Here is a 23803-nt window from a genome sequence, read left to right as displayed (position 1 = left end):
CTTCTTCTTAGAGAGTGCGCCCGAAGAGGATGCCTATCGGGGTTACCGACTTGTGCCTGAGATCCGAGAGTGGAAGGGCGAAATGCCTCTGAACGTCAAGGTATATGTTCACAACACCTCTCCCTATCCCATGCCCTTAGAATATGGGCAACGATTGGGACGGATATACGCGGTTACCTCTGTTGATATGATGTCCGCCCAAGTAGATGATGCAGCCTCTCTGGAGCAGCTCACGGAAATGGCCTTTGACTTTGGGGAATCCGCCTTGTCCATGGCATGGAGGGCACGGCTGACTGCCAAGTTGGAAGAGCGGAAAGACGTATTTTCCACGAGTGACATGGATGTGGGCTGCAGCCGAAATGCTCAACACACTATCCGGCTAAGTGACACCACTCCATTCCGAGAAAGATCTCGTCGTATTGCCCCTCGAGACGTGGAGGATGTAAGAAACGTGTTACGAGAGATGGAAGCAGCAGGCATTGTGACTGAATCCCGTAGCCCCTACGCCTCGCCGATCGTGGTGGTGTGAAAGAAGAATGGGTCAGTGCGATTGTGCGTCGACTACCAGACCCTGAACAACCGTACCATTCCTGATCAGTACTCACTGCCACGAATTGAAGAAATTCTCAATGCCCTGTCGGGAAGTCAGTGGTTCAGTGTCTTGGACTTGAGGTCTGGGTACTACCAGGTGCCTATGGGTGCAGACGACCAAGAGAAGACGGCTTTCGTATGCCCCCTTGGCTTCTATCAATTCACTCGCATGCCTCAAGGTATTTGCAGAGCCCCAGCAACGTTCCAACGGTTGATGGAAAAGACAATCGGGGACATGAACCCCCGAGAATGCCTCGTTTATCTAGATGACATCATTGTGTTCGGCAAGTCGTTGGAGGAGCATGAAACGCGGCTCATGAAGGTGTTGGATCGACTGGGGCAAGAAGGCCTGAAGTTATCCTTCGATAAATGTCGATTCTGCTGTACCTCAGTGACCTACATGGGACATATAGTATCCGCTGAGGGGATAGCCATGGATCCCGCCAAAATTGAATCAGTGATGGAATGGCCAAGACCCGGAAACGTCATGGAGCTACGCTCCTTCCTCGGATTCTGCGGATACTACCGCCGTTTTGTAGAAGGGTATTCCAGTAGAACCAAGGTTCTTAACAATCTTCTCAAAATATACCCAGAAGATACGGGCCGACCTGCTACATGGGCGCGAGCGCCGTTCGATGACAAGTGGACAGACACCTGTGAACAAGCATTCCTTGATCTGAAGAAATGTTTAACAGAGACACCCGTTCTCGCGTACGCCGATCCTGAACTACCCTACGTCCTTCATGTGGATGCAAGCCTCAACGGGCTTGGAGCCACACTCCATCAGAAATATCCGGTCGGTCTCTGACCAGTGGCCTATGTCAGCCGCAGTTTAACCCCCAGCGAACAGAACTATCCCGTCCATAAGCTGGAATTCCTTGCCCTCAAATGGGCGATTGTGGATAAACTACATGATTACTTGTATGGGGTCAACTTTGAAGTGCGTACAGACAATAATCCGTTGACATACATAACGACCACCGCCAAACTGGACGCTGCAGGCCATCGATGGTTAGCATCCGTCGCAAACTACAGATTTACCTTGAAGTACAAGCCTGGGCCCTTAAACATTGGAGCTGATGCCCTATCTAGAAGGCCCATACTAGGAGCCACCACAGATGAGGACATTTGGGAAGAAATTCCTGGGCCAGGAATGCGAGCCATGTGCAACACGGCAGCTATAGTGGGGAATAATGTGGCCTTCTCTGAAGTACGTGTCGTGGATTCATTGGGATGCCAATCCAAGGCTCTACCTGCTGCCTACTGTGATCCCGATGGGCTGAACGTCACCCCTGATAAAATTATCTCGTGGAAAGATATGATACAATACCAAATAAGGGACGCAGTAGTGGGCCTTATCCGTCAAGCCGTGCAGAAAAACAAACTGGATATGCTGAAGCGTGCTCCCAGCGACCTGGTGGCGATTCTCATGCGGGAAGCTGACAAATTCCAGCTGGACAACGGTCTACTCTATCGGGTGGAACAGTACCATGACCATCCCGAAAGGAAACAATTGGTCCTACCCCGAAATCTACAATATCTGGTCCTTAAAGCCTTACACGATGAACATGGCCATCTGGTTGTAGAAAAGACTTTTGGGTTGGTGCGCGATCGGTTCTTCTGGCCACGGATGCGTGAATCAGTGGAGCGACACTGTCGTCTGTGCTCCCGATGTATCCAGCGCAAGACCCTCCCTACCAGAGCCGCCCCCATGGCTCATCTGAAAAGCTCAGGTCCCATGGACTTGGTGTGCATGGACTTTCTGTGTATTGAACCTGACACCCGAGGCATCAGTAACGTGTTGGTCATCACCGATCATTATACTCGCTACGCTCAGGCCATCCCCACCAAAGACCAGAAGGCCATCACGGTAGCTAAAGTCCTATGGGAACGATACTTTATTCATTACGGGTTGCCAAACCGTCTGCACTCGGATCAAGGTCGGGACTAGCGAAAGCATGCTTAAGCTACTAACCATTTCTAAGTCTCGAACCACACCATACCACTCAGAGGGGGACGCCTTACCAGAGAGATTCAACCGGACTCTCCTGGACATGCTCGGCACGTTAAAAGGATCTCAGAAGAGAGAATGGAGCAAACATGTGGAATCTTTGGTGCATGCCTACAATTGCACCCGCCATGAGTCCACATGGTTCACTCCTTATTTCTTGATGTTCGGGCGAGAAGCGAGACTTCCGGTGGATATATGTCTGCGGGTATCTACCGATGGGGTACCCAACATGACGCACTTCCGATACGTACAAAGGCTACAAGACAGTCTGCAAAATGCCTACCAGTTAGCCGAGAAAGCTTCTGCTCGTTTGAACGCTGATAACAAAAGACGTTATGATCATAAGGTCCGCCATCGGGAGATTCGTCCTGGCGATGCCGTTCTACTCCAAAACCTAGGAGTCCCCGGCAAACGCAAATTGGCTGATTGCTGGCGTGACGGAGTCTATGAAGTCGAATCACAAATGCCAGGGCTCCCAGTATATCGTATAAAAGACAGTGATGGCCGGGTAAAAAGCTGCCATCGAAATCACCTCCTCCCTATTCCACGAATGGAGGAAGGAGATACAGAGATACCGACTACATCATTAGATGGAGAATTAGAACCAGTAGAAGCTAATGAGGAAACTAGTCCGGTCACAATGAAGAGCCCCTCTCAAAGGGAACCCCAACACTCCGCGGCACCTCCCGGTGGAGCTATGGGTAAAGGGCCTCAACAAACAACTTTTCATAAGAGAACTCCAATGAGTAGACCCCTGGATCCTCGAAGCCCATGCTTCATGCCCCAAACAGACTTTTCAGAGACATTTATACCCTCAATGGGAGAGGCTGAGACTCAGGACTATGCACGTTACTCTCCAGAAGAAGTAGAGCCAGAGCTTCGCAGAAGCCAAAGAATGAGGCACCCTCCCAATCGGGTAGCTTACGATTCATTTGGGGCACCCCACTATGAGGCTCAGCAGTAGTCTCGGGCCAAGATACAGGCCGTTATTGTGATGTTCACGCAATTGTGTAATCTCATGTACAGCATTGCACGGTGTTAAGTTATATATTTGTACTGCATTTTTATTATATAATTTCTGTACATGGTTATGGTTGCTACCCAAGCGAGGTCGTTGGGATTTTACCAGGGGGAGTGTATAGCCCTAGTATCCCTCAGGGGATTGTCACATGCTGCGGCTTAGTCAATAGGGCGGCTGCATTTGCAATTAAGGCCTTTTCAGTGCAAGGGAGCCTGCGCTGGCAGTTTTGAATAGGGACAGTTAAGAGAGGCTGCAGTTACATGTTGCTAGGCAACCAGTGAAGCTGTGAGAGATGACAGTTTAGCCAGTTTTTAAAGAGTGTCAGTTAGAGCAGGGAGATGGTGAGTGAGGGTGCAGGGGAGCAGTAGTCCCTTGCACTAGGCCAAATAACGCCCAAAGGCCCCAAATAACGGTTACCCTTGCCCCAGTTTGTTGGTTGCTTCAGGGACAGGCCTTAGAGAAGGAGATCTGCCCCTTTAGCTATTTGGTTAAGTAAAGATACACTCTGTGGCACGCAGCCTGATTTCTGGGTCTGGGCTCAGACCCCTTTATATATAAAGACTATCTTACCAGAGACTAATATATATATAGACTACCTTCATGGAGGCCACGCCAAGCAGTGACTGCAGCCGACGGACCCCTCCAAGGTACAGACGGTGCCGAGCTGCAGTGATATTATCCACGCCGGAATTCACCCCACGCGTAGGAGGACATAACGTCGGATCAGGTGGATCCAAACCCAGTTGTATAGCGGCACCTGTGGCTGGAGCTCCGGGCAGGTACCTTTAGTAGTGCTATCCCTTGAAGTGTTAGTGCACTATCTCCAACACACGTGGGTGGGTGTGGACATAAAGGGACATCAGGGGATTGGTGCCCAGCACCCAAGTACTTTGGAGGAGGGAATATTTATGGTGATGTGTGCACCCTGTGCACTTCTATGTGTATGGCTATATGCATTATTCTGTGTGGTACAGGTACCAAAGTTATTAGTATTAGCAATAGTAAACAGTTATTAGCATACACTGTGTGCGTGTCTTATTATTGTGGTTCCTGTAAGAGGACCATCCCACTCAGGTGGGAGCCCTTACAGGTGGAGGCGCTGTGTTCAATGTATGATCAGGTAACCCCAGGCTCCCAGTGGCAGAGGTTCAGGCCTTCTGTGAGCCTATCAGGTAACGCATCACACCCGGTAACACAAGTGTATTTCCCCACATGGTCCCCATCTGCGATAGGGGGGGGGGGGGGAAAGGTGTTACATTAGTATCAGTTTTCTCCACTTTATGACAGTCACCACTGACCTTATCCAGTAATGCAAGCACATTTGTAAACCAGCTCCGTAGTGCCTTTGTCCATCTGCAGCGGTGCGCAATTTTTTCTACTCGCGTCCCCCCCCCACCCTGACCCCCTCTTTCACCTTCTCTTCGGCTCCCGGCTTCAAATGACGCCGCGGGGTCACGTGACCTCACGTTGCCATGCCAATGGGGCGTCACATGACCCCGCGTTGCCATGGCGATGCATTGCCGATGAGAAGGTAAGTGAAGTTGCAGAGGCCTCACGCGATCCACCGGCATTAATTTAAATTGGGGGAAGAGCACGGGATCCCTGATACCGCCCGCGCCCCCCTGAATAATCTTGCACACCACCTGGGGAGCACGCCCCCCAGTTTGCGCACCGCTGATCTATTGCATTGGATACATCGGTTGATTCGCAGGTCTGCCCTGGGAATAGGAGCACCCGGTAACTGTATCAGAACTTATTACTATTTTCTTTGGTGTGCAGCAAACATCCTAATTTTTTTGCATAGCTCAGGGTACCCCCAGCTTCCCATCAGGCACAATGGGAAGTGCTGATTACAATGATAAAAAACGATATTTTCTTTTAATCAAAGTATCACACATGACATTTTGGAACAGCCTCATACTCTGCCTCCGATATATCGCTGGGTCCTGTAACCTGTCCCAATAGAGACTTGGGGAAATGGTAACTTGGCATATGATATACAACAATAAACCCAGAACTGCACACGCGCACTTAAACATGTGCAGCACTGCACGCAGACCCACACATCCTTATATATTCATGTCATTTATAGTGAGAGATCTTTGGAGCAGCATTTCCCTTTTGCAATGTGTTTTCACTATTTGGATTGTAAGCTCTTAGGGGCAGGGTCTCCCATTTGCTTTATGTTGTCAATAACTTGTTACAAATTCCCATTGTTTGTACTTTATTTAACGTGTATTGTCATTGTGTACAGCGCTGTATACATTGTTAGGGCCATATAAATAAAAGTACACATATATACTGTACATGTTTAAAGCTGCAGTTCAGTCAGTATCCTGCATGTGTGTTTTTTTTTAATAAATCAGTTCTGTAGTAAGAAAAAATACTTTTAGCATTATCACACTGCTGACAGAGGCATATAGAGGAGTTTATCTGTGTATGGCAGTGTTTATAGCATTGGAGGAACAAGAGGGATGGTCTGTGGGTGTGTCGGTGTAGGCGGTGAGTGAAGCTCTTACGCATGAGCTGAACGCTTTCTTCTGAGTACAGAATGTTCCTAAAGAAGCAGCAAAACACAAACATCTTGTCCTGAAGAGGCTTAGGCTTTCTAGTAACGGAATAAAGGCTGGACATGTCGAGGCACCACGTCCCCCTCCTCACCCTGCTATGGGACATATCACATTTCCTTACAGTGTAATAAGACCTATGAAAAGTGAAAGAAAATTATTGTTGGTAGTCTTGGTAGTTTCTTACACCCCCCCTTCCCCCCCTCTTCTCTTACACCCCCCCCCTTCTTCTCTTACACTCCCACCTCTCCCCCTCCCTCATACACCCCCACCTCTCCCTCTCTTACGCCCCTACCTCTCCCCCCTTCTCTTACACTTGCACCTCTCCCCCTTCTCTTACACTCGCACCTCTCCCCCCTTCTTCTTACACTCCCACCTCTCTCCCTTCTTCTCTTACACCCCCACCTCTCCCCCTTTTCTCTTTGACACCCCCACCTCTTCCCCCTTTCTCTTACACCTTCACCTCTCCACCTCTTACTCCCCAACCTCTCCCCTTTATACACCCCACCTCTCCCCCTCCCTCTTACACCCCTACCTCTCTCCCTCCCTCTTTTACTCTCCCCCTCCCTCTCTTACACCCCACCTCTCCTCCTCCTCTTACACCCCACCTCTCCCCCTCCCTCTCATACACCCTCACCTCTCTCCCTACCTCTCTTACTCTCTACCTCTCTCTCTCCCTCTCTTACACCCTCACCTCTCCCTTCCTCTTACACCCCACCTCTCCCCCTCCTTCTCTTACACCCCCACATCTCCTCCTCTTACACCCCACCTCTCCCTCCCTCTCTTACACCCCACCTCTCCCCCTCTCCCTCTTACACTCCCACCTCTCTACCTCTCTCTTGGGCTGCGTCCATGGTAAGTTCAGCCGTGCTGAGGCGGTCGGAGACTGAGGGAAAGCGGGAGCTTTCCCTGGCCATGGTACGCGCGCCGTCCGTGGGCGTGTCTAGGGGCGTGCCAGTAATGTCACGGAGCCGGTTCGCCCTCATTGGGCGAACTGCTCACGTGACCAGCTTGTCGCGCCAAGTAATCAGTTTGAACTAATTTCTTACGCAACGCGCGCCCCCTCCTGTTTCCGCTGCATGGAAGCGATCACTGCCTTGGGCAGTTTGATCTGTCAGCGTGCGCACGCCTCCACACGGTCTGCCCGACCATGGACGCAGCCTTAGGCCGAGTTCAGGGTGGATGCTACGGCCGCGAGCTTCCGTGCGCGCCTCTGCCGCGCGCTCCTGCAGCCCAGCGATCTGTGTTCAGGCTGCAGGAGTCGGGTCACGGCGTTTGGGGGCGTGGCGACCGTGTCACGGAGCTGGTTCGCTGAACCAGCTCACGTGATGCGACTGCAGCCCGAAAAATCCATTTCGGTCGTTGCGGCAAAATGTAGCCGCGACAACGCTGTACTTTGCCGCAACAAGAAATTGCACTCTGACATGGTTCATTTAAAACCACGGCACTGTTCCGCTCGTACGCGCGCACGTCGCGTCGTATACACCCTGAACTCGGCCTTACACTCCCACCTCACACTTCCCCTCATCTATTTATCTCCCCCCTTCTCACTCTCCCCTCTTCACACGCAACCTGCCCTCCCCACTCAACCCCCCCCCTTAATAATCCCCCAACACACACTCACAATAACCCCACTGCCCAAATACACACACATACACACACAAACCCCACCTCCCCCAATACACATTCACGCACTCACAATAACCCCCTCCCCCAATACACACATAATAACCCCTCCTCCCCCTGCTATGGGACATACAGTATCATGTTTCCTTACAGTGAAGCCCTATGAAAAGTAAAAGAAAATATTGTAGGTTGTCTGATACTTTCTTGCATCTCCACCTCTCCCCCTAAGTTCTTTGCTGCCACATAATAACCCCCAAAGTCACTACATTGCTGCCAAAAAGAGCCATTTTGAATATGCCTGTTACTTTGCACCAGAATAGGACTTTCGGACTATTCATGTTATCATGTTTTTGCAGCTATTTTCTACACTTTCTATGCACAAAGTAACAAAGTTTTAGTTGGCTTAACCATGTCTACCTAAAAAAACTTGTCAGAGGCACGTAGCACACCAGAAAAAGTTCTGTACACTGCCTGAAATACTATAGTACTGATGGATGGGACAGTGAGGGGTAGTGTCATCAATTAGGATAGCGTGGCAAAATCATGCTAGTTACGCGCATAATATATGCTGCTTGTACTTACTGTGTTACTGCGTCTATTTATTAAGCTACGTGACGTCATGTTCCTGTTTGGATTCCGCTTTGCGTCCTGTTACGATCGCGGGAGCGGTTTCATGAGTCAGTAGGTGGCGTTGTGGGCGGAGTCAAAATATTAACAATGGCGCATTGACATTTATGCTATTTATTGGGACATCCCAGTGCTTCAGTCCAAAAAACAGGCTAAAAATCGTCATTTCTAACCGCCAAGACTTTAGTGGTGGGCAAGGCAGAAACGGCGCTAATATTAGCTCCATATACGTTATGCGAGCAGGAAGGTTTTTATAAATATGGCCAAGGCGATCGGCAAAGTGTACGTCAAATGTTCGCGTTGCTTAATCTCTTTACAAAAACAAACATGGACAATAAATTGACCCCTATGTGTTAACTCAACTTTTCTTGATGCATTGCTTCCTTAAATAAGCAATCCCTTGTTTAGTATAAAGCAGTCCTACTAAGAACTACTCTATGCTGCTGCATGTTATTTTTGCTCCGCGGGGCGTTCCAAATATAATCCTAATTTCTTTAGGTTTTCAGTGTGAGAACACAATACAGGCAGTCCTCGGTTATCCGACACAATGCGTTACTCAAAATGGCGTTGGATAGCGAAACGTTGTAAAGCGAAACACGTTTTCCCATAGGAACACTGTTTAAATGAAAGGTTCCGTTCCTGAAGGCATTTTTAATGCTAAAATACACAAAATATTTTACGCAGACAATTAGATATGCAGCATACACATAAATTATATAGTGCATATACTGTATTATATATATAATATTACTTAATATATAATATAAAAATATAATATATTATATAGTATAATATAGTATAATATATATATATATTATATACACAAAAAACTTTGCAAAGCGTCATAAGAGCGTTGGATAAGCCGTTTTGGCGTTGTAAAAATGAATATAGGTATGCATTGCGTAGCGTTGGATAAGCCATTCATTGTAAAACGAAGCGTTGTAAAACGAGGACTGCCTGTAAGCCAGGTGTGCTTTAAAACGATTAATAACAAATACTTTGCTCCCGGGAGTCTTTTTTTTCACTCTCTAGTGTGCATTATTTACTTCCAGAGCTAAGCTGATTGTGTATCACTTCAATGCAGTTATATAACATGTTGTGAACTCCAAAAGAGGACGTGCAAACCTACTCACAGACAGCTGTGTCAAACTTTATAATATAAATCTTGGAATAAAAGTAGCTTCATTTATTGAACTCACAAAGATAGAAAGAAAGGGGCCTAGAGAGACAAATGTGACGTAAAGATTTGCTGCATTGTGTATAGTGTTCACCGTCCATCACACCAGTGATGTAGTGTCAGTTCCGGTAGCTGGTTCATGAAGTCACTTCCGGTTCTCATGGTCCTGGGTTTGGTGAGTTGTCCACTTCCTGCTCTCCCCAACGCGTTTCGTAGACGATCCAACTTCTTCCCTATTTATCCGTTTTGAAGATTGAAGCACAGAACTACTACACTGTATGTTTGTACTCTCTTGTTGACAAGAAGCTGCACTGTGCATATAAAGTAGGGAAAGCACCTGGTTATAGACCATGTATAATTGATTTCTTTATCTTTAGATGTTAGTGCTGCTTATATAAAGTGCATAACATGTTGTGCCATTCCATTCAGATGAAGCAGTGAAAGTTCTTTGCTGCATGTGGAATAGGAGGAATGATCCTGACTCCAGGCTCCGTGCCAGAACATTGAGCAACGTGACGTTCCTAGAAAGACCAAAGCATCAACAGGACCTTTAGGGCTTTTTATGCTTACTTGTGTATTGCACAACGTACATGTAACGCTATTCTCGCTAGTGTTTTGAAATTCATTGGAGGGAGTCTATCGTTCGAACACAAAATGATGGTGAATCCCATGACTGGCAAAGCACGGGTTACCCAGAAACGGCAAAGCAATTTGTTCCACGGATTTCTGGCGTTGAAGGGGTTAATTTGTGACTTTCCTCCTCTAATTGACTTCTTCTCCAGCTATACTGCCAGTATACTGTACGTCAAAGTAGGTGTTGATGCCAGTGTGTGTATCTATGTATAAGTATATATGCATGTACACGTGGCCGTTCGTGTATGTGCTTTGTGTGCCAGCGTGTAAGGAAGCAGTGACCAACTCCAGTAATCAAGGGCCACCAACAGGTCAGGTTTTAAGGATATCCCTGCGTCAGCACAAGTGGCTCAGTCACTGACTGAGCTGCCTGTGCTGAAGCAGGGATATCCTTAAAACCTGACCTGCTGGTGGCCTTTGAGGACTAGAGTTGGCCACTCCTGATGTAAGGCATATTTATATGAAGGCAGTTTTTGTATACTGCCCAACTGTACCTATGTAGCATGTACAGAATCTGTGTTTTGGGACCTGTACCTAATGAAGAAGTCCGCACTCATAAAAGCTGAGAACCCACAGTTAATTAGAGCTATTGGCAACTGATAACATACGTACTGTATGCAGAACAAAAGTAGGTTTGACCAATTGTTTTATCAGAGGGCATTTACCACCACTCATATTGTGTGTACATGTAATGCTATACAATTTAAATACAAATAGTGGAAGCTGTGTTAAAAAAAATTGAGGTTTTCTCTTGTTTTGAAGTTCAGGTAGCCCACACTGAATAACTAAATTATTATTATGATTAGTATTATTAGTATTATTATTTCAAGTGCCATACGTTGAAGGTCTGTTTTCAAAAGGAACATACTTTTCTTTTGCAATTTTATTTATAGTGCCGACAGTGTACACGGTTTTGGACATAGAACTTTGCAGGCACAGTGACTCTTTGCCCGAAAAGCTTACAATCTAATTTTTGTTGCTTGAAGCACAGGGAGGTAAAGTCACTTTCCTCGTATCACAAAACGAGCTGACACTGATATTCAAACGGGGTTCTCCGGATACAATATACTAGCAAATTGGTTTAAAGTAGTAAAGGCTACCTCCCCCCCCCCCACCAATTAATGCTTCACCCCCCACACCCTCCATTTTTTTTCTTTTGCTAGGTGTGAAGCAGGGATCTCCAGGGGCTGAAACGCGTTCGTTTCAGCTCCGGGCAACCCCTGCTCCCTGAGTTACAGACCTCCGTAGAGGATGCCGGAAGCAGCTCCCCAAGTTTAAATGTCCTGGTCATGGGGGCCAATTGGAAGCCTTCAAGGGATGATGTCACGGCTTCCTATTGACTCTCCTGGCAGCTGCTACCAGCTCCCCTTATGGAGGTAAATATCTCGGGAAGCAGCGAGTCCCCGGAGTTGAAATGAATGTGGCTCAGCTCTGGAGACCCCGTGCTTCAAAACTATAACTCTAAAAAAAAATAAGGGAAGCAGGATTGCTGCTTTAAGCCACTCCGAGTATATTGAATTAACGCCTGCAAGGATTTTTTGCTTTGATAAATTTGAAGCTGTTTTTTTTGCCCCATGTTTGCCCCAGTTGAGAGGAATTGATAAATGGATACCTTTGCATGTCTTCTAGAGCCATCCTGAAATGTCCTGAAACCACATATTGTTCCAGTGCTAATGGCAGAGAAGTGCTCAGACAGGAGAGTGAACTCATGGGAACGGCTGGACAGTGGGAGTGTCTGTCAAGGCGCTGAATGAAGTTCTTAGCTCTGAACTGAACTGAGTGTTCCAGAGCAAGCAAGAAAACACGATCATAAAAACAAAGAACTGAGGCTTTCTAGTAACTGCACATAGTATACAGTAGAACTGGTTTTACTGCTGCTTCTGTTACAAGCCAAACTGACATGTCCTTGTACACCCACCCACCAAAAAAGGCACAGAGAACAATGCGCCCTTACAAATAACTGACTGAGGAATTGTTGTCATGAAAATAAGAAAAAAACAAAAAGAAACTAAAGTTAAAAAATAATTAAAAATGTATTTACATTTTTTCTCTCTCTTTAAATGGTATATTATACATATTGAATCATTAAGCACCATAAAACAATAGCTAATTTTATATCCCCACCAATACAAGCAGGCAGGGGCGCTATCAGAAATGCATATTTGGAAGGTACAATATATATATATTACAATCCGTCCATCACCCGGCCGAGTATGCAGGCGACTGTGTCCAGGCATTTCCCTTAACAGCCAGTCCTTGTCCTGCCCACACAGGGCCGTCCCCGTGCCAGTGGCTTTGCGAGCCCCTCCCACTTTCACACCTCCTCTATTCCCCCCCCTCTCCCCATGTATTTTTCTCACTTTTCCCCCTTTTCCTCACTCTCACCCACCGCTTCTCTCCTCTCCCGCTCTTCCCCCCCCCCACCGCTTCTCTCCTCTCACGCTCTCCCCCCCCTCCGCTATCACTTAATTACCCCACTCACACACACTCCCCCACTGGACACACACACACAATACCCCCACAATAATTCCGCACAATACCGCACATCCTCACACAAAATAAATACAATACCCCCATCTCCACACACACAATACAATACCCACCCTCCCACACAAGAAATATAATACCCCCACACACAATACAATATTCCCCCCCCCCCCCTGAACACACACACACACACACACACACACAGTTACCTTGCTGGTGATCTCAGGCCTTTGGTGGCTCAGCTCTCCCCAGCGCCTCCTGCCAGGGATGACTCTCTTCTCGCGTCGGGCCTCTCTCCCACGCTGGTGCCCCCTGCTGTGCCTCTTGCCAGGCTTGCCTCTCCCACACCAGGCCTGCCTTTCTCCCCCGCGTCGGGCCTCTCTCTCCTGTCGGGGCATCCTGCTAGGCCTGCCGCTCTCCCATGCACCGGGCCTCTCTCTCCCGCCGGGGCATCCTGCTAGGCCTGCCTCTCTCCCCTGCGTTGGGCCTCTCTCTCCCGCCGGGGAGTCCTGCCAGGCCTGCCTCTCTCCCCCACGTCGGGCCTCTCTCTCCCGCCGGGGCATCCTGCTAGGCCTGCCTCTCTCCCCTGCGTTGGGCCTCTCTCTCCCGCCGGGGCATCCTGCTAGGCCTGCCTCTCTCCCCCGCGTCTGGCCTCTCTCTCCCGCTGGGGAGTCCTGCCAGGCCTTCCTCTCTCCCCCACCCCGGGCCTCTCACTTCCACTGGAAAGTCGTGCCCAGCTTCTGCCACGCACTGGCAAAGGCCCAGCACTGGGGAGAGGCCGCATGAGCTGGGAACAGCCGGGGGCCCGGCGGTCGGTCGCAGAACTTCCAGCAGGGCCCGGGACACTTGTCCCTGCTTCCCCCACCGCCCCCCACCCCCCACCCCAAGTTGGCGGCCCTTGGCCCACAATCAGGATTTTAACAGATTTATTACCCGATTGCCAGCTTAGGTACGAATGTAGAATTATACATCGTCACATGCTTTAGGCTAAGGCCCCGCTCCCAGAGTCAGCGCGCCCGCACTGCAGACAGGCGGTGCGCTGACATACACAGACCGCGATATGCGGTCTGTAGGGAGCGGGAGCCGGAGCGGGAGGTGGGCGGGAGTGGGAGGTTTGAGCGGGAGGGGGGGCGTGGCTTGAGCGGAGGGACCCGCTACTCTCCCCCCCCTCCCTCCACGGCTCGGGTAAGTAAAGCAACACACACACACACACACAGACAGAGGCAGGCACTCACGCACTCAGGCACACACACATACACACACACAGACAGGCACTCATGCTGCTTTCCCCCCACACTCCTCCCCGCTCCCCGAAGCCTCCCCATTGGCTCACAGCCACACCACGTGACGCGTCAACGCTAGGGAACACCATTCTCTTGTATCCCATAGCGGCTGACGCGCCACAGCGTGTAGTAAGCTGTGCAGCCAGGGGGGACCGGGACCGGCTCCGCAGGATTCCCCTGCTGGTGGGGAACTCGCGTGTGGCCGCCCACGCCACCGAGCGCAGCGGGACCCAGGCCTTACATTTACAAATAAGAAAAGAAAAAAAAAAGGGGGGGGGGGAGAAATGTAGTATTGCTGCTTTAAGCAATCACTTTATCACTTACCAGTGTTGGGCCTGTTAAACATGTCATTGCCTGTATTTAACTTAGCCTTTTAATTAGTACAGTGAGAAGCCCGGAAACTTAGATTGTAAGCTCTTCGGGGCAGGGACTCCTTTATCTAATGTTAATTTTATGGCTGAAGCGCTTATTCCCATTATGTATTATATTATTATGTCACGTGTACTGCTGTGAAGCGCTATGTACATAGATGGCACTATATGAATAAAGATATACATACATATATACAAACACACAGTTGACAATCAGGGTTGCCACCACTCCGGGTTTGACCCGGAGACTACAGGTTTCAGCCACTTATCTCCGGGCTGCGGGTTTACCCGAAAAATCTCCGGGCAGCATCTCCCCCTGCAAATCCCGTCAACATGGCTGATCAACGACAAATGGCGCCGCATTGCCATGACAACGGGACGCTACGTGATGTCGCGGCATGCCGTTGCCATGACAACGGGATGTCACGTGACGCCTCGTGGCAGCTTGACGCCGCGTGACGCCACGTTGTCATGACAACGTGCACACTTTGACGTCGCGGAGCCTTGCTGAAAGGATCTTGAACGGGGAGATGCCGCTGCAGGTAAGATAAATAAATGTAAAAATGTTTATTGCAAAAAGTCTCCGGGTTAGCCTTCAATGGAAGGTGGCAACCCTGTTGACAATGCATCAACTTCCATTCAAGCTTCTGGATTTGATCCTAGGTGGGACTGCATCTCTAAAAAAATATAAAAGTTTCTGTTGCATTGAAATCTGAAGGTTATAAATCGCTCTCCTGTTTTCCAAGATCACATGCACTGATATCGAGCACGTGTGTGTATGTGTGTATCTGGGTGAGGAGGAGACTTTGTATCTCCTCAGCCTCTGCGAAGTTACAGACATATTATTATTACACATGGTGTTTCTGCAACAATCATTCTTTAGAAAAAGGATAATTAACCAGGGGAACCATTTAGGGGGGTGGAGGGGTCCAACCCTTATGAATCAAACCAGAACTGCAGAGAAAGGTTCTTAATTATACAGTAGATGTAAAAAAACAAAAACAAAGAAAAAACACTCCACCCACAAACATATGTAAGGATGTGCATATATATAAAGGTTCCGCGCTGTTATTTACAAAGGAAGCGCCATATTGTCCTTTTGCCAGCAAGGTCACTGTGTACAAGTTAGGCTGCGCATGCGCGAGAGAAGCGCGCGAAGGGCAACCAATCTGTAGAGACTCTGAACTCTGAACTCTGAACTGTGAGAGAGTCAGCTGAGGCTGAGGACCAATTAGGTGTGAGACTCTGGATAGAGGAACCGGATGCGTGTGGGCGGTGGGTCAGACACGAGAGGGAGGTGAAGGAGGAGGTTGGCGGAACCTCGTGTGCGTGAGCGGAGGGTCAGTGACCTTCCCGCTTAGGTGAGAGACATTCCCCAGGCCCGAGGAGCATTCCCCTGTCATCGTAGGGTGCCGTTTTGTAGGGACGGCCATAGCTGTTAGGGACGTTTCCCTTTAGTGCGGTTTGAGCTGCGGAGCTGCGGTCGCCATCTTGGATTGGATACAGACGGCGCAACATAACGGAGGGTCGGCGAAAGGCTGGAACAACGCTAAGGACCCTATGTGGAGTGTGACGGTCACCGCAGTGACCGGAAGGTATCATTGTCTACAAGTGCACCTACACCGGTCAACAGGCGCTGATCCCGCCTCCCACTAACTAATTGGGGCATCAGTGTGATACCATATGGTACAATACAGATACTGGTTACAGGACATACTCCTAGGGAGAGAGAGTGGCAGAGCCACCTGTGTGTACAGAACATTATCCCTGATAAGGTGTGGCCGAGCCACTGTGTGTGTGTAACGTTAATATATATATACTCTGCAGTTAGTCTGTTCATTATGCAAAATACATAAAAGGTTGCTGTTGCACAATACGGTTGTTATGTTCTTGCTTAGGGTATATTCTCTATCATGGGGATCCTGGGCAAGTGGAGGCACTGCACCGCGATAAGTAAGGGTATGACCCCAGGCTCCCACATAGCGGAGGCTCAGAGCTCCTGAAGCCACAGGTATATGCAACACCCGTAGTTCCTTAATGCAGGCAGTCACAAAAAGGGCTACATTTGGAGGCGCTGCTGAGATCTTAGACCTGGGGTGCCCCCACATTTTTTTTTTGTCTCTATTGTGCAACCAACCCACATCATGTCGGTGCCCTCTGCGCTCGAGGTGCGCAAGTGGGCCCAGCGGCGCAGGATTCCCCTGAACCGTGCTTTCGCGCTGGGCCATGTCCCCGCCACGATCTCGTTAGGCACAGTGACCGAGCAGGTCCGAAAGCTTCCGCTCCTGGACAATGCCCAAGTACAAGACCATTTTTATGACCGCGACCAGGCCTGGCGCCGGATCTTGTATGCCACTGAACAAGATATATGCCCCGAGGCGTTACCCCGTATACTGCTGCTGCCCGAGGCCCCGGGGGTGCGCTGCCCCATAGTCCAGGCGGACACCCCTGCGCCCCTGGCCACCTCCACCCCACAGAGAGAGTATACACCCGCCGTAGGTGCCGCGACCGGAGGCCCCGACCACTCCCCTGACCGTGGCCTGCACCCTCGCTGGCCGGCAGCCCTGAACCTAGGCTCCTCACCCACCCCGTCCGGCCTGCGGTCTGGCCTCAACCGACTTAGCTTATCAAGATTGGACACTTACCCCGCAGTCGGGGATAGCTTACCGGGAGACACCTCTATTCCCGCCATAGCCGCCGCTCTCCACAACACCACCCAGTCGCTCCAGTACAGGAAGTTAAAGGCCTTCTCCGGTGAGAAACCCACGCCCCAAGGGGAAGTAGGGATAGAGGACTGGTTGGATCATACCGAACAGGTACTGCCTGAATGGACCTGCACGGACGCGGTCCGCAGACAGCGCATCGTTGAGTGCTTACGGCCCCCCGCGTCCCACATGGTGCACTACTACCGAGATGACAATCCGGAAGCTGATGCGGCAGATCTCATCTACTGCCTGACAAAGGCGTATGGAGCTCCGGTGGACACGTATGCTTTGATGGCCAAATTCCATGCGTTAGCCCAGAAGGAAGGGGAAATGGTGTCCGATTTTCTCAGGCGACTACACCTGGACCTTTGGAATCTGGTGAGGAAAGGCGTGTTGCCGAGGATACAAGCCAACGGACTACGCACCACTCAGCTGTTGAGGGGGCTCCTACCCCTACACCCCGTGTCGGTGCGGGTCAGTAGCTGCCTAACGCCCGGACAAGCCTTGTCGTTTCACGACCTAATGGATCGGGTCCAAGCGCACGAGACGGTGTTGTTAGGGCGTGACCTGGCCACCGGGAAGAAGCCACAGCCCGGGAGTAAGGAAGTCAAGAAAGTGGAACCCAAGCCTGACGTGCCCGAATCTGGGGATCCCGACCCCGAGGATGTCATCCCCCCAGTGACACCCAGATCTCGTCCCCCGACCGGGCGAAGTTCACCAACCAGGAGAGGCGAGGATTACCTCAGCCAAATGCAGTGCTACGCATGCGGAAAGATGGGACATTTACGGGCCCGCTGCCCCACCTTGCGGAGGACGTCGTCCCGACCGGCCCAGTCAATGCCGTGCCAAACTCTGGAGGATGAAAAGGCATCAACACCCTCTCAGAGCCACCGAATTGGCCCCGCCTCCATTATTCAGGTAGTTATCGAGGGCATCTACGCCGCCGCATTGTTGGATACGGGCTCCCAAGTGACCATCGTATACCGGCCCTTCTATGACCAACACCTACACCAATTGCCGTTACTATCTGCGGATGCCTTGCGACTACGGGGATTGAGTCATGAGGATTACCCCATAGACGGAGTAGTAAAGGTGCAGTTAGATATTCTCCAGCTGAACACGGGTAAACATCACCCCATGGAAGTGGAGGCCTTAGTGTGCCCTGAACCTCAGGACCACCCCAGCGCCCCAATCATCTTGGGGACCAACGCTGACATTGTGCGCGCGGTATTCCGCCAGTTTTTGCAGGAAGCGGGAGAAGCCCCGCTGCTGGCCCTAGCGGCCTGCCCCGCCCTCCAAGAGGTCTGCGGTAAAATTGCGACTGAAGAGGAGTATGGCGTCCTTTACAGCCAAGAATGGGGGCTGACTCAAATTCCCCCGGGGGAAGGACGAATGATGGTCGCTGCTTGTCACTACCCCCGACGACGGTCGGAGGATCAACTCTTCACCGTGGAAAGTGTGGCCCAAGACGAACAACGGTTGGGCTACAAAGTACTGGCCTCCGTAAAGAAATGGCCCGGGAAGATTCCGAGTCGCACCTGGGTGTACGTGCAGAATATATCCCCGTATCCCATGACTATTGACCGGCGGCAGACGCTGGGAAGAATATACCCCGTGACTCCCGAGGAGAGGGTCCCGACGAGACAATCTAGGTGCTCCCCTACTACCTCTGATTCAGTGTTGGAATTTGACTTCGGTGATTCGCCACTCCCGGATGAATGGAGGGAGAGACTGCAGAACGAGCTACACGACCGAAGGAGTGTGTTCTCCACTAGTGATATGGATGTGGGGTGCAGTCGCAGTGCCCACCATACCATCCGAATGAGCGACGCTACCCCCTTCCGGGAGCGCTCCCGCCGGCTTGCCCCCAGGGATGTTGAAGAAGTGAGGAGATTACTCGCCGAGATGGAAACGGCTGGCATCGTGCAGGAATCTCGGAGCCCTTACGCCTCACCCATCGTGGTAGTCCGCAAGAAGAACGGGACGGTCCGTCTCTGTGTGGATTACAGAACTCTGAATACCCGTACTATCCCCGATCAGTATACACTGCCCCGAATCGAGGATCTCCTGAACGCTCTGACGGGAAGTAAATGGTTCAGTGTGCTCGATCTCAGGTCCGGGTACTACCAAGTACCCATGGGCCAGGAAGACCAAGAAAAAACGGCCTTCATCTGTCCATTAGGGTTTTACCAATTTACCCGCATGCCACAAGGGATCTGCGGGGCCCCGGCCACATTCCAGAGATTAATGGAAAAAACCCTCGGAGACCTGAACCCGCGAGAATGCTTGGTGTACCTGGACGACATTATCGTGTTCGGGCGGACTCTAGAGGAGCACTCCGAGAGGCTGATGAAGGTGCTGGATAGACTTCAGGGGGAGGGTCTAAAACTGTCTCTGGACAAATGCAAGTTCTGTCGATCCTCCGTGACGTATGTGGGTCATATTGTATCGGCTGATGGAGTATCCACCGATCCAGGGAAGATAGAGGCGGTGGTGAATTGGCCTAGACCTCATAATGTCCAAGAGTTGCGGTCCTTCTTGGGATTTTGTGGCTACTATCGCCGGTTCGTTGAGGGCTATTCTAGCAAGGCCAAGCGATTGAACGATCTTCTAAAAGTATATCCGGGAGAAACCGAGAGGAAGGGAATCACGGCACAGACGCCCTTTGGGGAGACATGGACCCCGGAATGTGAACAGGCCTTCATGAACTTAAAGGCCAGCCTCACTCAGGCTCCCGTCTTGGCCTATGCGGACCCAGAACGAGAATATGTCCTACATGTCGATGCTAGCCTTAATGGCTTAGGAGCGGTCTTGCATCAGAAGTATGAGACCGGGCTACGTCCGGTGGCCTATGCGAGCCGAAGCTTGACCCCTAGCGAACAGAACTACCCGGTCCATAAACTGGAATTCTTGGCGCTAAAATGGGCTGTGGTGGACAAGCTGCATGACTACCTGTATGGGGTACAGTTCGAAGTACGTACGGACAACAATCCCATGACATATATAAATACATCTGCCAAATTAGATGCCACGGGACACCGTTGGTTAGCTGCTCTAGCCAACTACAGGTTCAACCTTAAATACAAACCCGGACCCACCAACATAGGTGCCGACGCCCTTTCTCGTCGACCTGGCCTTCAATCCACCCCTGATGAGGAAGTCTGGGAAGAGATACCGGGTCCGGGGATTCGTGCCCTCTGCTCCGTGGCTGTGGTAGTCGACAACCAAGTAGCATTCTCGGAATTACGGGTTGTTGACTCGTTGGGATGTCAGTCGCGGGCTATTCCTCGGGCCTATCAAGGTCGAGAAGGGATGAACATCACTGAAGATAATATCATCTCGTGGAGGGATCTAGTGCATTATCAAACTCAAGACCCCATAGTGGAGCTAGCCCGTCAAGCGGTACAACAAGATAACCCTTCTATACTGAAGCGAGCCCCCAAAGACTTGGTGAAACTCCTGTCAAATGAGTTTGGGAAGTTCGAAATGGACAATTGTTTGTTATATCGGGTGATACCCTATCATAATCATCCCGATCGGCGCCAGCTGTTTTTGCCGGAACGCTTGAGAACCGTAGTCCTCCGGGCCCTTCACGATGACCATGGCCACCTGGGCATTGACAAGACATTTGGGCTACTACAGGATAGGTTCTATTGGCCTAGAATGAGGGAGTCCGTGGAGCGACATTGTCGGAGGTGTAATCGTTGTTTGCAAAGAAAGACAGTGCCCACCAGGTCGGCCCCCATGGCACACTTGAAAAGCTCGGGCCCCATGGACTTGGTGTGTATGGATTTTCTCTGTATCGAGCCCGACAGTCGGGGCGTTAGTAATGTTCTCGTGATCACTGACCACTATACTAGGTACGCCCAAGCGTTCCCTACGAAAGACCAAAAGGCCGTAACGGTGGCCCGAGTACTGTGGGAGAAATATTTAATTCACTATGGGTTACCCAATCGTCTTCACTCTGATCAGGGCAGGGATTTCGAGAGTGCATTGATACGGGAGTTACTCGCACTACTGAACATTGCCAAGTCGCGTACTACCCCGTACCACCCCGAAGGGGATGCTTTGCCTGAACGGTTGAATCGCACTCTGTTAGATATGTTAGGAACCTTGACGAGCCCGCAAAAGACGGAGTGGAGTAAACACGTCGAAGCCTTGGTACATGCGTATAATTGTACCCGACATGAGTCCACCGGATATACCCCGTATTTTTTGATGTTCGGCAGAGAAGCCCGGTTACCGGTGGATGTGCGTCTGCGGATATCTACCGATGGGGTATCCAATAGAACGCATTTTCGATATGTACAGCGACTAAGGGACAGTTTACAGCTGGCCTATAAATTGGCTGAACGGACGACAGCGCAATTGAATGCGGGAAATAAAAGGCGCTACGATCACAAAGTACGTCACAAGGAAATTCACCCCGGAGATGCGGTCCTCTTACGCAACTTAGGTGTTCCTGGGAAGCATAAATTGGCGGACCGGTGGCGGGAAGGTGTGTATGAGGTGGAGTCACAGATGCCTGGCCTTCCTGTGTACCGGATCAAGGATGCAGAAGGCCGCGTAAAAGTGTGGCATAGGAATCATCTACTTCCCATACCTCAAGTAGGGACTGACGAATTGGAAGTTCCAGCCACGCCCATAGATGGAGAAGTTGAACACACAGAGGATGGCCCAGAGACTGTAAAAATTGCCACCTCTGAGGATCCGATGGAAGGAACCTCTCAAAGGGGCCTTCCGGCCGTGGGGGCATCTCCCGAAGGAGCCACGGGTAAAGAGCCTCTTGGCCCGAACATTGATTATTTGACTCCAGTGAGTCAGTCCCTAGATCCACAAAGTCCCTGTTTCACACCCCAAAGAGACTGTACTAATGCTGAAAACCCCTCAAGGGTAGAGATGGAAATACCAGTTGAGACTGGATATTCTGCAGAGGAAGCAGAGGAGAATCAACCTCGGCGAAGTCAAAGAACCAGTCAGCCTCCCATGAGGATGGCGTATGATCAATTTGGGGCACCCCATTATGAGGCTCAGCAGTGGGCTCGGCATAGGATGCAATCTGTGATGGTACTGTTTAACGAAATGTGTAACCTAATCTAGGAAAGAGAGGGTCGTGTAAATAGTTATATATATGTGGTTTAGATAGACCAGCGGGGACGTTGGATTCTGGAGAGGGGAGAATGTAAGGATGTGCATATATATAAAGGTTCCGCGCTGTTATTTACAAAGGAAGCGCCATATTGTCCTTTTGCCAGCAAGGTCACTGTGTACAAGTTAGGCTGCGCATGCGCGAGAGAAGCGCGCGAAGGGCAACCAATCTGTAGAGACTCTGAACTCTGAACTCTGAACTGTGAGAGAGTCAGCTGAGGCTGAGGACCAATTAGGTGTGAGACTCTGGATAGAGGAACCGGATGCGTGTGGGCGGTGGGTCAGACACGAGAGGGAGGTGAAGGAGGAGGTTGGCGGAACCTCGTGTGCGTGAGCGGAGGGTCAGTGACCTTCCCGCTTAGGTGAGAGAAATTCCCCAGGCCCGAGGAGCATTCCCCTGTCATCGTAGGGTGCCGTTTTGTAGGGACGGCCATAGCTGTTAGGGACGTTTCCCTTTAGTGCGGTTTGAGCTGCGGAGCTGCGGTCGCCATCTTGGATTGGATACAGACGGCGCAACATAACGGAGGGTCGGCGAAAGGCTGGAACAACGCTAAGGACCCTATGTGGAGTGTGACGGTCACCGCAGTGACCGGAAGGTATCATTGTCTACAAGTGCACCTACACCGGTCAACAGGCGCTGATCCCGCCTCCCACTAACTAATTGGGGCATCAGTGTGATACCATATGGTACAATACAGATACTGGTTACAGGACATACTCCTAGGGAGAGAGAGTAGCAGAGCCACCTGTGTGTACAGAACATTATCCCTGATAAGGTGTGGCCGAGCCACTGTGTGTGTGTAACGTTAATATATATATACTCTGCAGTTAGTCTGTTCATTATGCAAAATACATAAAAGGTTGCTGTTGCACAATACGGTTGTTATGTTCTTGCTTAGGGTATATTCTCTATCATGGGGATCCTGGGCAAGTGGAGGCGCTGCACCGCGATAAGTAAGGGTATGACCCCAGGCTCCCACATAGCGGAGGCTCAGAGCTCCTGAAGCCACAGGTATATGCAACACCCGTAGTTCCTTAATGCAGGCAGTCACAAAAAGGGCTACACATATTATCCATTTTTAAACCTATTAAATTAGAAGCATACCCAATTTCTGGAAGACAAAATTTTGGAGGCTTCCCTAAAAATGTAGTGTCATTTACTAAGCAATGTTACTTCATAAGACACCTTCTAGTAGTAATCTTTAAAGAGCCGGGGGTCCTGGCTCACCTTTAGGCTCTCCCTCTTTAACGAAGCACATGGGAAGCTCCACAGGCTGATACTATACAGATTATGTAGGGGTGGCGCAGGCTGCTTGCAGGGAAACCTGGGGGAGGGCAGAGCTGTGCACAGGCGGCCAGAAGCTCCGTGCTGAGGCTGCTTCCGGTTCCCTGCTCTGCCTGCCTGCAGAGGGGGCGGGGCCTTGCTGCGGGGCCTTCCCTGCACACAGACAAGCCCTCCTCCTCCTGTCTGTTACCCGCCCGTTTTCTGCAGCACATGGGGGGACCGGAGCAGGTTTAGTTACTCCCTCCACCCACAAGGTGTGTGTGTGTGTGTG

The 23803-nt window shown here is 50.5% G+C and overlaps 1 protein-coding gene across 4 annotated transcripts; it reads left to right on the top strand.

Moving 5' to 3' along the window:
* Window positions 1-10026: 10026 nt before the first annotated feature.
* LOC142501214 (uncharacterized) lies at window positions 10027-23571 on the top strand. 4 transcript variants are annotated; one of them, XM_075610774.1, is made up of 3 exons: window positions 10027-10420; window positions 11417-11629; window positions 11883-23571. In XM_075610774.1, exon 3 carries the CDS (start codon window positions 16539-16541, stop codon window positions 22197-22199), a length of 5661 nt encoding a protein of 1886 aa, XP_075466889.1. In that variant the 5' UTR covers window positions 10027-10420; window positions 11417-11629; window positions 11883-16538; the 3' UTR covers window positions 22200-23571. The 4 variants fall into 4 exon arrangements, with proteins under 4 accessions (XP_075466889.1, XP_075466888.1, XP_075466887.1 ...); XM_075610773.1 differs by having other exon boundaries at window positions 10027-10430; XM_075610772.1 differs by lacking the exon at window positions 11417-11629.
* Window positions 23572-23803: the final 232 nt, after the last annotated feature.

The sequence above is a fragment of the Ascaphus truei genome, chromosome 8 (assembly GCF_040206685.1).
Source record: "Ascaphus truei isolate aAscTru1 chromosome 8, aAscTru1.hap1, whole genome shotgun sequence".
Lineage (NCBI taxonomy): Eukaryota > Metazoa > Chordata > Amphibia > Anura > Ascaphidae > Ascaphus > Ascaphus truei.
The sequence above is the reverse complement of the archived record's forward strand: the minus strand, read 5'-3'. Positions and strand labels throughout refer to the sequence as shown.